Source organism: Canis lupus, chromosome 29 (assembly GCF_003254725.2).
Source record: "Canis lupus dingo isolate Sandy chromosome 29, ASM325472v2, whole genome shotgun sequence".
Lineage (NCBI taxonomy): Eukaryota > Metazoa > Chordata > Mammalia > Carnivora > Canidae > Canis > Canis lupus.
Window position 1 is genome coordinate 33,242,420 of NC_064271.1, and position 17,016 is coordinate 33,259,435.

The 17,016-nt window shown below is 33.8% G+C and overlaps 1 protein-coding gene and 1 long non-coding RNA gene across 8 annotated transcripts in view; both read left to right on the forward strand.

Moving 5' to 3' along the window:
* CNBD1 (cyclic nucleotide binding domain containing 1) overlaps positions 1 to 17,016 on the forward strand; it is a 539,688-nt gene that overhangs the window by 19,298 nt on the left and 503,374 nt on the right. The window contains exons 1-2 of one of the 7 annotated variants that reach the window (XM_049103877.1): positions 5,066 to 5,398; positions 5,783 to 5,841. The exons of the other annotated variants lie outside the window; for them this stretch is intronic. Of the exons in view, the coding sequence (XP_048959834.1) occupies positions 5,829 to 5,841 (13 nt within the window). The 5' untranslated portion in view covers positions 5,066 to 5,398; positions 5,783 to 5,828. Of the gene's footprint in view, positions 1 to 5,065; positions 5,399 to 5,782; positions 5,842 to 17,016 lie in introns of those variants that run through there. 7 annotated transcript variants of the gene reach the window in all.
* On the forward strand, positions 5,849 to 10,203 carry LOC125753984 (uncharacterized). The gene is made up of 2 exons (XR_007407070.1): positions 5,849 to 9,759; positions 9,853 to 10,203. It is a non-coding gene; the product is annotated as an uncharacterized LOC125753984 (long non-coding RNA).

Here is a 17,016-nt window from a genome sequence, read left to right on the forward strand (position 1 = left end):
ACTTTGGAAAACAATATGGAGGTTCCTCAAAAAGTTAAACATAGAGCTATCCTATGACCCAGCAATTGCACTACTAGGTATTTACCCTCAAAATACAAATGTAGTGATATGAAGGGTCATCTGCACCCCAATGTTCATAGCAATGCCCACAAGAGCCAAACTATAGAAAGAGTCCAGATATCCATTGACAGATGAGTGTTTAAAAAATATGTGGTATATATATATGCAATAGAATACTACTCAGCCATCAAAAAATAAAATCATGCCATTTATAGCAACATGGGTGGAATCAGAGGGTTTTATGCTAAGTGAAATAGGTCACTCAGAGAAAGATGATTATCATATGATCTCATATATGTGGAACTTAAGAAACAAAACTGGATCATAGGGGAAGGGAGGGAAAAATAAAACAAGACAAAATCAGAGAGGGAGACAAACTTTTGATCATATTTTCCAAGCTGAAGGTTGCTGGAGGATAGGGGGTTTGGGGGATGGGGTAACTAGGTGTTAGACATAAGGAGGGTACATGATACAATGAGCACTGGTTATTATATAAGACTGATGAATCACTGAACTCTATCCCTGAAATTAATAATACAATACATGTTAATTGAATTAAGTTTTAAAAAATTTATTAAAAAAGAAGCAAGACAAATAAGTCCTTATTTTACAAGGGGAAGCCCATAAAGCTCCCTGGAGATTTCTTAACAGAAACTTGGCAAGCCAGAAGGGAATGGCATGTGCTAAATGGGAAAATTCTGCAGCCAAGAATACTCTATCCAGCAAGGCTATCATTCAGAATAACAGTTTTCCTAGACAAAAACTAAAGGGGTTCATGAGTACTAAACCAGCCATGTAAGAAATATTAAGGGGGACTCTCTGAGTGTGAAGAAGAGATTGAAAGTGACAGATAAGAAAGGATCAGAAAAAATCTCCAAAAACAATGACAAAACAAGTAATGAAATAGCAACAAATACATAGCTGTCAATGATTCCTTTGAATGTAAATGGACTAAATGCTCCAAGCAAAAGACATGAAATGTCAGAATGGATAAAAAAAAAAATAAGACCCATCTCTATGCCACCTACAAGAGACTCGTTTTAGACCTGAAGACACCTGCAGTTTGAAAGTGAGTGGGTGGAGAAATATTTATCATGCAAATAGATGCCAAAAGAAAGCTGGAGTAGCAATACTTATATCAGACAAACTAGACTTTTTTTCGTTCTTGTATTTTTTATCCAGCTTTGATCTCAGGGTAATACTGGCTTCATTGAATGATTTTGAATGTGTTCCCTCTATTCCATTACTTGTAAGATTTTAATAAAGATTGTCATTAATTATTTTTTAAATGTTTGGTAGAATTCACCAGTGAAATTTGTAATTAGTCTTGAGCTTTTCTGTGGTGGGAGATTTTTGATTCCTAATTCAACTTTAATTCTTGTTATTGGTTTAAAAATATTTTCTATTTCTTGGATTCAAGATTCATAATTCAATTTTGGTAACTTCGATTTTTTTTTTTTTAAGGAATTATCTGTTTTTTTCTAAGTTATCTGATTTGCTAGTATATAATTGTTTATAGTAATCTGTTATACTATGCATATCTGTAGTTATCTGTTGGATTGTTTTCTCTTTCATTTCTCATCTTGGTTTTTGAGTCTTCTCTCTTTTTTACTTAGTTAATATAGTTAAAGCACTGCCAGTTTTGTTCGTTTTTTTTTTTTTTTTTTTGAAAAATTGGTCATTACTTTCAGTGTTACTGTTTATTCTGGTGTCTATTTTATTTATTTCTGCTTTTTCTTTGTTATTTCCTTCCTCTACTAAATTTCAGCCAGTTTTCTTCTTTTTCTAGTCCTGTGGTGAAATGCTAAGAGTTATATTTGAACTTTTTTCTCAATACAAGCAAGTATAGCATAAATATCTTAACATCTGTTTGTGCTGCATCCTCCCCAAAAGAGTACATTATCATGATGAGCACTGAGTAATGTATAGAATTAGTGAACCATTATACTGTACACCTGATACTAATATAATACAGTATATTAATTATAGTTCAATTAAATAAAGAAAATTGAAAATGATAAGAAACAAGTATCTGCAAAGGAGGAAAATATGTCAAAGCAAAAATGTGGCACTTAGGTTATTTTGAAAGAGGGAAAGATTTTTACAAGTGGAAGGAACAGGAGGTAAATGGATAAATTTGATTAGTTACAAAGGGATATATCATACATAATGAATGTGTCATTGATAAAAAATTTAGTGATTTAATACAAGAATTTTAAAGTAGAGTGGATTGATGAATTAACAGTGTCTAGGTTACACTAACATTTTGAATTAACTTTGATTTTTAAGGATTCTTTGTCTTTTATTGACCCACATAGTAAATTCTGAATTCAAATTGAGAAATTTACCTGGCTATGTTATATAAGAGCAATGAGAATATATCATAAATAAACCCAGCATTTCGGCAGATTTTCTGCAGAAACTCAGAACTTTCCTTAATATAATGGAATTATCTGTAATAAAATTGAATTTAAACACTAACCATATTATACTTTTTCTTTCCCTGTATGGAAAGGCATATTTTTCATATTTTCAGCCACTGGTATAGATAAATTATCAATTTCATATGGCTATCCCTCCATCCAAATGATATTAAAAATATGAATGGCCTTGGCAAAAGAGGAGTTTCTTTCTGTGTATGAAAGCAGTAAGAAAAAAACTTTGGTTAAGGATGTAGTTATAATGTGATCTTTTGTATATAAACCACCAAAGGGAGTATCTCTGTTTCCACATTTGCCTCCAGGGTGGATCTTCATGTGTGTAATGTTACCCAAGGTAGATGTTTTTGAGAATGCCCTAGAGAAAGGCAGCCAGGGTTTCAGTTGTTCAGAGAACTAATGTTTAGGTAAAGATGGTCTGGGTCTATGTTTAGATAGATGCTGCTACTCTAACCCAATAGCAAAGACAGTGGGGATATTACAGGTGTAATATACTCTGGACTTGACCATATGTTTGGGAATAGGAGAGATATTAGAACTTTCCTGTTTTGAAATAGACATACCTCTCTATTTATTTTTCTCCTGGAGCCCTGGAACACATTTTTGTTGAATATCTTATAGGGCTAGATAGAGAAAAACAACTCTTAAATAGATTGCCCAAATACTTCTTATGAAAGATTTCAATTTGTCCTGAAATTTAGATAACCATCTCCATAGCATTTTGCTAGTGTTTTCTCTTTGAACTTGAAGTCATAAAGAAAGAATCTAATAGAAAAAGTTTAGTTTTTTAAAATTTCTGGTCAAATAGTCTTCAAATTTTTACTTATAAGTCAGTTTTTTTAAAGATTTTATTTATTTATTCATGACAGACACACAGAGAGGGAGAGAGAGGCAGAGACACAGGCAGAGGGAGAAGCAGGCTCCATGCAGGGAGCTGTACATGGGACTTGATCCCAGGTCTCCAGGATCTGGCCCTGGGGTGAAGGCGGTGCTAAACTGCTGAGCCACCCGGGCTGTCCTAAGTCAGTTCTTTAAATAGGTAATTTTGATACTCTAGCTTTTTCATGTTGTAATAAAGAATATAATAGCAGGAAATTAGGTAGGTTTTGACAAGTAGGATTTCTGTACCTTGAGTTAGCATATAGTCTCTTGTTTTCTTCTCTCCCACTCATTTTTTCTAGAAATCATGTTGTATATTCATATCTTATTTTTTTAATCTTAGATTTCATTCATATCTTTAATTTTCCTTTGACTCTTTTTAGCAAATACCTATATTAACATTCTGGTTCCATTTGCTAAGCATGTTATTTGTGCTTTGCATTGTATTATATTGGGCTGAAGATGTGGCCTATGTTTGAAAACTTAGAGGAGGTTGGATATATGCTTTCCTTTCTCAGCCACCAGAATCAGAAAATCAGTGGAATTTTTTTTAGGTTTGAATGTCTGAGAACAGCACTTAAACCCAAGCCTCTAATTTCTAATTCCAGTTCCTCTACATAGTCTTAGAAAAGTCAGTCTCTCTAAACCTCGGTTTTTCACACCAATGGGATGATTACTATATTTAACATTTACTTTAGAATGGCTGTGAAGATCAAATGAGATAATATTGGTGTGAATACTTCGTAAACTGTAACATGTTATATATACATTAAATGCTAATGCTGAATTATTTAATCAGGGCACATTGACAATTTTGAACCCGTGAAGGCAAAGATACTTCTAATGAGTTCTGGGTGTGATAAGGAAAAAACTTTTATTGTTTATTGTATATCAGGTACTGTTTCATGGACTGGGGACAGAACAGGAAATAAAATATATTCTCCAAAATTTAGGCAAGATAATGTGGCCCTAACTGCCTTTAAAGGATTAGAAATGATTCTCTTGTCCCCCTAAGGGTCCTTCAGAGAAAGAGCGGATCAGTCCATTTAGGCCTAGGCATCCAAAGATAAAGGTCATGGACTGTGCTCATGATTTCAGAATGATTATTTTCCCAGAGAACAACCTTTTTTTTTTTTCTTTTTTTTCTTTTTTTTCCCTACATTTTTCCTGTGGCCCTTTTTGTACCTTCTCTGGTTCTTTGGGTTGCAGTAAATACTGTTCTCTTGACTTCAGTACTAGCTTTGTCTCCATACCGTATCTGCTTTTGACTCTTTCTGATTTCAGTTACGTGCTTTAATCAACCAATTGTCTGATTTCAGTTAACAACTAGGTCAGTCATTTGTTCTAAAGCCATAGCTGAATTTTACAACCAGCATCTATTCCAGTAAACCCAAGGACCTTTCAATTTTAAAGTAATAGAATGATTGTAAATTTGCTATCACTTCTTTCATAGGGCTGTTTATTTTAGCAGTTCAATTTTTGGCATAAAACACCAGATCACCTAAAAAACAATTGTAATTGTGAGGATTACATACACTCAAGTATTTAGGAGGAGGTAGTGATGACTTCTTGAAAATTTAATGATGATTTCATTTTCCCTATGTTTTTGTGAAAAAGTTGTGTGATTATAATTTTAAAAGGCACAAATATTAATAGAGACTAAGATTGTTTGTGGGAAAGAGTGATGTTACATCTTTTATTCACATTATTCTGGAAACTCAGGTGCTTATTTATGTTTCTCTGTGATAAACACCTATGAAAGCAATCATACAGTAATTAGCTTAAGAAAAACTTCCCTTATCTGATTCTTTGGTGACATTCTTAACCATACACTAATAATAGCTTCTCTGTTTTAACAAAGTTATTCTCGACCTTTAAGCCTCTCTGTGAAGAATGTTGTTGGGAATTGGAAGAAAGCTACTTTGTCTTCTAAGATCAGAATTGTGTGTTGCAAACACTGAAAATGATACAAAAGAAGAGAGTTCAATAGTTAAAGTGATGTATATAACTGATACCCAGAGGTAATTCAAACTATCACTCCCTTGGATCTTTTCATTTATTCCAATAGTAGCCATTGATAGTATCATAAAATCAAGTATTCTCCAGTATTGCATTTGCACAAAAGATCAGGAGTCATGTCAGTGTTTGAGCCTGCCCCCGTTGGGCTGGCATATAAGTACACAGAGACTGATGTGAACTTGGTTGTAATGTTAGAAGTCTTGGGTCCTTTTATGCTGTGGGTGTCTTGTACTGGTTAATAATTCTCTTTGACTTGTTGAATCTTTATTTTATAGGCTCTTATTTGGGCTTTCTTCCCTTGTGAGCATCCTATCTTGCAAGTTCTCTTATTCCTCTATTTCACTCATAGGTAGGATTGCTGATGACTATTCTGCTCCTTATTTCAGGACTCTCATGCTGTAATGCTTCCCGAATTGAACTGAGGAAAAGAAAATGATTTGTCAGGGTTAGTATTTATTTCCTGTCTGTGTAGTTTCAAATCTAAGTTAGGTACTCTTAGGTACATCTTTATACTTGAAATATTCTGGTGCTGAAGAGCTTTGCAAAGCCTCTTACATCAATTGGTCCATAAGTAGTAATTCTAAAACTGTAAGTCTCATGAGATGTCTCTTTTAACTTAAAATTGTATATTGGTTGAATTCTTAGTTGTCTCAGGTATCTGTTCTAACATTTTCAACTCATTCTGAAATTTGCTTTTATTGTAGAGTGTAATTTAGGCACTTCACTAAAAGGGCAAATGCTCTTAGGAAAGAAAAAATATACAACGACTTCTCCTTGATGAGAGCTCAAATTCAAAGGCCAAAGTTTTTTGTTGTTGTTGTTGTATTTTTTGTTTGTTTTTCGACTTTTCGTGAATAGACAGATATGGCTGGAAACTAACCACAATTCCAGACAGATTTGACAATTTACCAGGAGACTGCAGATTGACTTTGATGCTTTTGAAAATATAGCTGAGAACAGACATCTCAACTAGGGTCATCATCAGTCAGCTGTTCAGCTTGACAGTCTTTGTCAATGTTTAGTCAAGGCTGCACTGGAGTATTTTCTTTTTCTTTGAAGAATCTTTATGATATTTTCCACTTGAGTATCTGCTTTTAAAACTTAAAAATAGATATGACATTCTAAATTTGGGGCTCCAAACATGTTTTAGACTTGACTTTTGTTCAATAAGTATAATTCAATATGAAATAAGCAAGTATAACATTGAGGATTTTTTAAAAGATTTTTAAATGATTCATATTCTGGTAGTAGATTCTTAGCAATGACTGATGGTAATACAACTTCACTTATTCTCTCCTTGCCATGGAGCTCTCTCAAAATACTTAGGACCATCATTATCATTATCATCATGCTCAAGAAACTTCAGAAGCTAGTTATGTGCAATTGTGTATGGAACTTGTAAAAGCAAGTGATCTACTTTTTTTGAGCATTGACTAAGAAAAATTATATTGGAGAAGTTTATTTCAAAACATTTGAATTGCAATAGGATAATAGTGATGGGTATCAAGTCTTTTATTCCATTCCATTGTGAAGCCACAGCATGGCTAGGTAGAAGACAGCAAGTTTTCAGTACACAATACATTTTAATTGTCCAAGAAAGATATACACTCAAGTTTAGAGATGAATTTCATAACCCCAGTTACTGGTTGAAAAGACATAATAGGAAAATATATAACTCGGGGTACCTAGGTGGCTCAGTTGGTTAAGTGTCTGCCTTTGGCTTGGGTCATGAACTCAGGGTCCTGGGATGGAGCCCTGAGTTGGGCTCCCTGCTTAGCAAGGAGTCTGCTTCTCCCTCTCCCTCTGCCCCCATCCCTCGCAATCGTGTGCACACATGCTCTAACTTGTACTCTATCTCTCACTCACACACTGTCTCATATAAATTTTAAAAAATCTTAAAAAAGAAGAAAAATATATAACTTGAATTTGCTAAGAAGCAGCTGACATAAAATTCCAACTTTGATGAAATCCTTGTATTTAAATTGCCAGTCAAGTCAAAAGCAAAATTAGTTCTTATTTAATCAAAGAGCAGCACATTTATATAAATCACAATAAATATAATTAATAATTAAAAACTTAAAAATAAAATGTATAAGACTATGCTTTTAGTATTTTAGAAAACAACATGGTATACTCAGAACATACAATAGTAATAATGTTTTGAAAAGATAGATTTCATCAAATAAAATTAAATACAACAAAAGTTGTGATATTTAGGCAAACTCTTCCCAAATAACCAACCGACCATCCGGAATGATGTATATCATCTCTCTCTCACACACACAAACATACATCTACCTTTCTATCCATATGTCTGTATGTCTTTCCACATATCTACCTATATATGTGTCATTGGACATGAGCTCCCATGGGAAAGAGATGACCTTGGGAGAGGCAGCTTTCTCTGTAGCTGAGATTAAACCTGCTGTTGGGGTCAGTTTAACTGATATCCTTGGACATGGATAGGAGGAGCAAATTAAAGGAGAAAAGTTGCCACAGTAACAGATGCCAGAAATTACCAACAGAAAACTTTTAAAATGTTAAAACCAGAAAAAAATTCTCTGAAGTTAAAGAATGAGTCCATTTAATAGGTTCGAATAGTATTTTACACCTTAATAGTTTCTAAAGGCACTATTATAGTGAAATTGATGTTCCTAATGATAATCCTGAATCAACAAGCCAAAAAAAAATCTATTCAGCAGCTTCTGTTATTTTATCATCTATCTATCTATATTTGGGAACAAAATGGTGGAGAATTAAAAAAAATTGGTCTGTAAGAGTGTAAGTTCAGTTATCTAGAAAATTTTTATTCTTAGTTATTTTATTATTATTATTATTAGTCTTCCTATCATCTTATGATACTGTTTTGTGATCTGGCTGTGGGCAAAGTGAGGGGCGGCAAGAATGAGTTGCTATGGTTCATAGAGTCAGTGGACCACTCTGCGTGGCATGCTTTTCATAGAGGGAATGAGGCTGAGGGGGAGAGAGTCCAGAATTAAGCTTCTTGTGAAAGGAGCCAAATTGAGATTGGGAACCAATTTGGAAAAAAAAAAAGAGAGAGAGAGTGAGTGTTGAACTGATGAACAGGGCTATTAGAGCACACATGTGAAAGGCAAACCTGAAGGAATTTGTAAGGCTGGGGATAGGTGCCCATGGGTGCTTTTAGTGCACTTTACATGGCATCCAGGGATGAAGAATACATTTTTTAAAAAAGGTTTATCTAAAACCATATTTATGAACTCTGTTGTGTGGTGAAGCATGGGTAGTGCATTAGTTTCCTAAGGCTGCTGTTCTAAAGACCAACAATTGGGTGGCTTACAATAACAGAAATTTATTGTCTCACACAGTTCCAGAGGCTAGACTTACAAAATCAAGTATTGGCAGGGCTGTGTCCTCTCTGATGACTCTATGGGAGAATCCTTCCTTGCTTCTTCTAGCTTTTGGCAATTCTTAACATTCCTTGGCTTGCATATACATCATTCCAGTCATATGGCTTCTTGGGTTTTCTCTCTCTGAATGTCCCAAATCCCCCTTTTTATAAGAGTACCAGTTATACAAAATTAGAACCCACCCTGATGACCTCTCTTAACTTGACTATCTCTATAAAGACTCTGTTTACAAATAAGGCCATATTTTGAGGTATTAGGAGTTAGGATTTGTTGAAATAAATTTCTAGGCCCAGGATGAGGCCCTGGGTACCACATCAGCAAACTGAAACTTAGATAACTCATGTACCTAAGACCAGAAACACAGTATATCCAACAAGCCAATCCCTGGTTGGTTGCCAAGAATCAGTGATGATTTCCTGTTCTAAATAAGGTCAGATGTACAATTCCAGCCAATCAACTAAAGCCAAAGATTCTTTCCTTGTTCTCTGATTATTGTCTTCTATAAAAACTGCAGCCCTGTCCCTTGCTTTGCAGTTTTCTGGACTCTTGAGAATGGAGACTTCTTGCTTCATGAAGTGTGAAATAAAATTTGCTTAGATCAACTAAATTGTTCTTTTTTGATTATTTTAACAGACTTAAACATATCATTTTGGGGGGACATTTTTCAACCCATTACAGGTGGATTCTCATCAGTTCTACTCCATATGCTTTAAAATTTCATAGAGTTCTTCCAGATTTTGTCATTATATTATCTATTAATTTTAAGATCCAATATTATACATTTTGTCTTTTATGGAATTTTTGTGACTACTTTTTGAAAGCTTGAAAGAACTATCCTGGAGTTGGTATCAACATACCATTTTGAACCATATTGTTGCTCTGTTCTCTTGAGTGTATCTTTCATGGTGATTTGGTAGTTTCTCTTAATACTTTCAGGGGACTAGAGGAAGAATGGAAATCAGATAAGTTAAAAGGTGAGCACTGAGTTGATGAGATGGGTTTATATTGTGTGCTGTGTAAGCTCAAATCTCTATAATAAATTCCTTATTTCATATATTTTCTAATAGTTCTGCTGTTCTGATCAAGCCCTGACTGATGCAGTTGATAGAAGAAAGAACTGTTCAAGCTCTGAAAAACTTGTAGGATTTTTTTTTTTTGATCCAACCCATCAAAAAAGTGAATCATGCACAATTTTGAAGGACAATTTGATATATCACAAAAAATAGATAAAGCATCAGAATTGATGTGATCCAAAGCTGTGTTTCAGCCAGGTTTTGCTGCATAGTTGTTCTTCTCTTGTATTTGACCTAGTAAAGTCAGGGATTTGCTTCAACTAAGCCATTTGTCATTGTCTGTAAATCTGTACTGTTACAGATACTGTGTAACAAAATAATGATTAATAAAAATATTCAAATGGACATCAACTGTCTTTCATGTGAACTACAGTTTAGTAATGTATGAATGCATATGTACATGTTTTTGTTCAAAGACATTGTGTCTAGTAAGCACTAAAATGTTATTTTAAACAACAGCAGTCTCCAAACAACAACAAAACTTGGAAAAATATGACTGGTAACAAGCTTTCTTTCTGAACGATAAAATGTGACTAATAGTTCTATAGAGAAAAAATGCACAACAATGGATATTTACCTAAGTAACATTTTATGCCAAAATGGTACAATGATTTATAATATTATAGGCCATTTCAGAAGTTGCTACAGGACACCTCGTGCAGATAGTGTACTGTGTGGTGCAAATTATAGTGATTTGTGGAAGTGTAGATTGGAAGACTGGAGCAATAAAGAAAGAAGAATAATGTTCTTTGGATCACTGGGGAAAAGCACAGCTCAGCACCTGTCCCCAGGCAACTTTGAATAGTACAGCACATTGAAGTTCAAGTCTCTGAAATGTCAAACCTAAATGACAATGAGATTACATTAGAAAAAAAAAAATCAAGATGACTAGTGGCTCATTTAGTGTTATGAATGGCATATCTCCATAAAAGTCACTTAAGGTGTGGTAAACTGAGAAGCACTGCAAGTTGCTGGGGAAAGAGGGAAATAATATTCACTTCTTAAATAAGTGAGGGAAGGGACACCAACTGGGAGGGAGAATTTAGCTAGGCAAAGAATTTGTGATTTGGGCTTCAATTGTGACTCCTTTTCTGATTCATTATCTTACCTTTAGAAAGTTGAGCCTAGATTGGATGTAGTGAGTCCAATTCTGTCTCCTGTACAAGTAAAAAGGAGAATCGTGTTCAGGAAACAAAAGGTGCACAATAAGTTCACCCCAAGAGGAAGAATATGCTTCATGCTGTTTACAGGCTCTATGAATGTTGCTATGTCCATATTTTACTTCTCTGGCCTCATAATCCCACAAGCCAGAAGGTAAAACTGTGCAAGGAATGAGCATGATTGGACAAGGAATCATGTGCCATGCATACCTGTTTGACTCTTTTAGTGTTTCTCTAGGCTGCTGTGAATATAGTCAAGTTAATCTTTGAGAATATTAAAGTCATACTAAAGAAATTGCAAGAAAGGAAGAAAGAGAAAGGGACTTTTTTTTTCTTTTAGATAAGGGAGACATGGTTTATGTCTTTCCGCATTTAAGGTGGGTACTGTACTTTTAAATGAATTTTGAGCACCTGCAGAGCAAAATGTTGTGAATTCAAACTAATGTACCTGGAAAAAGTCAAGAGAACAAATAGATTGTGCATCTTAGAAACTATGCCAGTGAGTATTCACAGCATGCAAGAACAATTGTGTAATGCACATTTTTGTTAAGAACACTTACTTGCTTAAATAGGAGCTTCTTTCTAACAAGTGGCATTAACATTTAAAATAGGCCTGAGGGGCACCTGGGTGGCATAGACCACTGAGCCTGCGACTCAGTTTCAGCTCAGGTCATGATCTCAGCATCATGAGATCAAGCCTTTCCTTGGGCTCTGTTGTGAATGTGGAGTCAGCTTGAGATTATTGCTTTTTTAAAAGTATATGCATATATATATTTTATTGAAGTTCTATTTGCTAACATATAGTATAACATCTTTCCTTCTCCGTTTGCCCCTCCTGCCTGTGCTCTCCCTCCTAAAATAAATAAATCTTTTAAAAAATAAAATAGGTCTGGGCAAATGATTGTTGATCATGTTTTCCTTTGCTTGAGTGGATGCTGAAACAACAGGCTGCAGAGTCAGCCAGAGAATGTATCCTGAGATGCATTTTCATGGCTGGAAGACCTGGGAAATTATTTATCATTACCAAGACTGTTTCCAAATCTGTAAAATGGGAGTAGTATCAGTTTCTGCTTCATAGACTTTCACAGAGATCAAATTAAATAGAAAATAAAGCATGGAAATCACTTGGCTTGGAAATTGAAATGTAGTCCATAGATGTCAGTCAATTAATTCTTACTCTTGTGAGAATAGAAATTTGAACAGAAATGCTATGAATTGGCTTTTATTCACCATATTATTGAGGTAAACTTTGATAAATAAACAACAAATTTTGTAATAAGTGAAGCACAAATGGGTTTGTGACTTCAGAGTGAATTTTGGACAGACATTAAATACTAGGGCATTTCATAATCTAGTAAAGTGAATATTTTATCATGCTATTCTGGTTAAAATTCTTGGTAACGTAAACATTTTGTACCCTTTATTTAGGAAAAGTCTATCTTCAATAAGGAGACTCCATCTGTTTGTGAGTGCCTATAAAGGGAAAAGGTTTCAAAGTCAGTAAAAAGATATTTTTAAAGTTTTGTGATATAAATAATTTTATTTAAAAGCCACCATGGGAATTGCTAATAGCATTAAGTCTGACAAGAATTTCTGATCTCAGTAGTTTTCCAGACTACATAGTTGTTACAATGTTTAATTATTTCCTTGAACAGTTGATTTCATTTAAGATGTTTTTCATTTACAATCATCAACAGTCAGTAACATCTTGATCATTTTAAACAGTCATCCTTCAATATTAAGATGCTCTGCCTTTCCTGCTGAATATTTATATTTCTTATAAAAAAGGCTGGTGTGAAGTCTTACTTTCGTCCTGTTGGTTAAGACTGTTAAGAGTCACTTCAGACAGATAGTTCAAGTGTATGTTTTAAGAGAGCATTTGTTATCATACCTGTTGAGAAATATCCTCAATTTTAAAAAATCAAATTGCATCTGGATTCATCTTAATAGTGATTTCTATATTTAAATGACATTCATATGTATAAATGAGATCCCAAAATTCTTTAGGTATTTTCTGAAGGACATGGACAGAGAAAACAGGATTCCTAGATAAAGTACAGGTTAATCATTTTGAGGAAGGTGAGGGGAGCAGATATCCCATGTGTTATCTTTTCCTAATCTATTCATTCTTTCACAAACTTCTAAGAATTCCTTTTCAGGTCCAGCTTCTCAGGTTCTTTTGCTATAGGTTAAAAGTAAGACCTGCTCTGCCCTTTATGATCTTCTTAAACTAATTACCTCCATGTACCTCACTTTTCTTATCTATAAAATGGGCCTAATAAATTGTATCTACTACCTGGGATTGTGAGAGATAGATATGTGTGGTATCCAAATTGATGCATTGCAAAAAAATGCCCATTAAATGTTGGCTATGTTATTATTATTTTTATTATCAGCATTGTCATATCTTTTGGTGTCTATTTTGGTTAGTGTAGTTGCATCTACCCCAATGTTAAACATGAATCCTAGAAATTCAGTAATTTATTCTTTTCTACAGGCTCTGTTGCTCATCATTTTCCCTTTTCTTTCCCTATTGTCTTGCCCTCATTAGTCTCCTGAACAAATCCAACAGCCCCCTACTTAGTCCCCTTCCCTCATCTTGTCTTCTTCAATTTATGTTCCACTAGCTTCAGAGTTCCAGCTCTGAAACAAACCTGATTAAGATTCTAAGCCATTGTGCAACTATGTAGTTTTGGACAAATCACTTATCCTCACTATTCCCCAGTTTCCTCATTTGAAAATAACTACTTGCCTTTCTCATGTGGAAATGTTATGATGTGCAAATGGATGCAGAACCCTTTGGCTTTATAAAGGATCATGTGACATGAGTCATTAAGGCATAAACTAGAAAAAGCCTGTATTAGAAGAGATGTAACTATTAGATGTGATTTGGTTTATCCTTACATTTTCAACATGATTTACATCATTCATTGACAAAACAATATGTGTAGTTTGGAATAAGATTGGGCTACATTTAAAAAAAAAGAATGTGTCAGTGTGCATGATTATTATTGTGTGCCAATATTTACCAGAATTGGGGACACAAAGATAAGGAGCTGAAAGTATATGTTCTGTTTTTAATATTAGTATAAAGATGACATGCTCAAATTGGCATTCAAATTAGGTAGTGGATTCTACCTAAATTAACAGCAAATTTATTAGTTGAGGGAGCAAATACTACGATTGTTGCTGTCATGGTTGCTACTGATAATACCTAATCACATCTACCACTTACATGTTTAAGGCATGGTTATTAAGCATTGTAAAACATTATCTCCAGGATGCATGTGATTTCATTCATATATGGAATTTGAGAGACAGAGAAAATGAGCAAAGAGAAAAAAAGAAAAAAGAGGAGAAACAAGAAACAGACACTTAACTATAGAGAATAAACTGATGGTTACCAGAGATGAGGTGGGTGGGGTGATGTGTTAAATAGGTGATGGGATTAAGGAGAGCACTTGTGATAAGCACTGGTTGTTGAATCACTATATTGTACACCTAAAACTAATATTACACTATATGTTAATAACTGGAATTTATTTATTTATTTTAAGAAATCTTATTTATTTGTTTTTTTTTTAAGATTTTAAAAATTTATTCATGACAGACACACAGAGAGAGGCAGAGACACAGGCAGAGGGAGAAGCAGATTCCTTGAGGGGAGCCTAATGTGGGACTCCGTCCTGGGACTTGGGAACTATGCCCTGAGCTGAGGGCAGATGCTCAACCGCTGAGCCATCCAGGTGTCCCTTATTTATTTAGCTTTCTAGACTTTGACATTTAAAGAGTTACATGCCTGATCTAAACAGGTACAGAAGTATTGGGATTGTGACTAATTACCATCACCCAATAAAGCTATTTGGATATAGCATATGTTATACTTGTGAATCTCTAGATCAATAGGGGAATTGTTTTGGTAAATCCTCTGAGATCTTCTATTAAATTATGCAACATTATCCTAATTTGACATCTTTTTTTCTAAATAAACAAGATCACAAATACATTATACTGGAATGAAACACTGAAAATAGATCTTAGTTCACAAGTGCAGTGATTACTGCAGTTCAGGAAAAACTATCGTTAACTCTAAATCAACAAATTATACAAATGTGTATAGCTATATCTGTTGAGAAACTTGGTCCCTTCTTCAGGTAAATAAATAACTCAAATAGAAAATCTTTGTGTGTGTGTGTGTGTGTGTGATTTAGATTCGGTATGCAAAGAATATGTGTATCTGTGGCATGTGCTATGAATATTTGCACATGAATATACTATTGCTTAGGCCACATTGGTAAAAAACTGATATGAATAAAAAACAGGAAGATTTTTTGATTATAGATAGTCTATTATTTATATATTATAGATAGATACTCAAATATGTGTACACTAGTATATCATTGTCAATTGGATCTGGAAAATTTATTTCTTTAAATATATTGATAAACTGTAGCTTGAGTTGTTTATAAATCTCACAATGAAACTAGTAGGACATAAAAATTAAACTTTGGAGCAATTTAGAATCAATGAAACAAAAAAATTTGTTAAAGTTAGAAGGTAATGACAGTATTTATGTACTGGCTCTTCATTTTCTGTAAGCAACTTGGCATATTTGGAACTAAGCAGTACAAATGAACATCCAAATGTCCATATATGCATATATAACTATTGTACCTTTTAATTAATTTCTTATAAACTTTTATTTATATAAAATTATATATAGATTATGTACATTTTGGTTAATTTGGATATTATTTTTTGAGAGAGAACACATGCAAGTGAGGGATAAGTAGGGTGTGGGGAAGGAGGGGCAGATGGAGAGAGAATCTTAAGCACATTCCGCATTCAGTGTGGAGCACAACACAGAGTTGGATCTCTTGACCCTGAGTTCATGACCTGAGCCAAAATCAAGAGTCAGACAATTAAATGACTGAGCCACCCAGGTGCCCCAATTTGGATATTATTTTTAGTTATTCATGTGAATGTCTATAATACATATATAATTTACTTTGATTTGGAGTTACTATAGTCATGTGTACTTGAAATTTATGGACTGTCTTTTCAAAGAACATATTGGCCAATAATATAATGTGTAACTTTTTATAAATCAGATTTGATCTAATCAGTTTAAATTTATATAAATGTTCTGATATTATATATATTTTTAAATAATTAAACTTTTTCCCTGGAGTGTAGTTGACACACAATGTTACATTAGTTTTAGGTATACAACATAGTGATTCAACATCTCTATATGTTCACCATAAGTGTAGATACTGTCTGTCACCATACAATGCTATTACAATTGATGATTATATTTTTAAACATAAATATGTGAACTAAAACAATTGTTTTAATTTTAATTGAAGCATTTTTTGGAATTAATTTATTTGGAAGTGTTAGGCATGTATAGAAAATTATGGTAAATTTTGTTATTATTTATTACTATTTTTTGTATTACTGGATCAATGCCTAAGGAATATCATGGACAATAAATCTGTAATATACTAGTGCTGACTATATAGATGGAGTGAGTGAACCCATATGAAAAGTACTATTATGAAAAAGTGAAGTATTTAAAAAGAATTTAGTGAATGTGAATTTCTCAAGTTTACCTCAACAATATTACTATTATTATTATTACTAATAAAATTATAATTGAGTACTATATTTAGAAACTGTGCTAGGATCTTTAGATTAATTTTTTAAGGTTTTATTTATTTATTTGAGGGAGAGAGAAGCACAGAGGGAGAGGGAGAGGGAGAGGGGGAAGCCGACTTGATAATGAGCAGAGAGCCTGAGAGGGCAGTGGTGATGGAGGCTCTGTCCCAGGGCCCTGAGATCATGACCTGAGCCAAAGGTAGATGCTGAACCAACTAAGCCACCCAGGCATCCCTCTTTATTTTTTTATTTAATTTTATTTTTTTTTGGCATGCCTCTTTAGATTAATTTTTAACTTAATCTTCATAATGTTTGTATGATACATTGTTATTACATA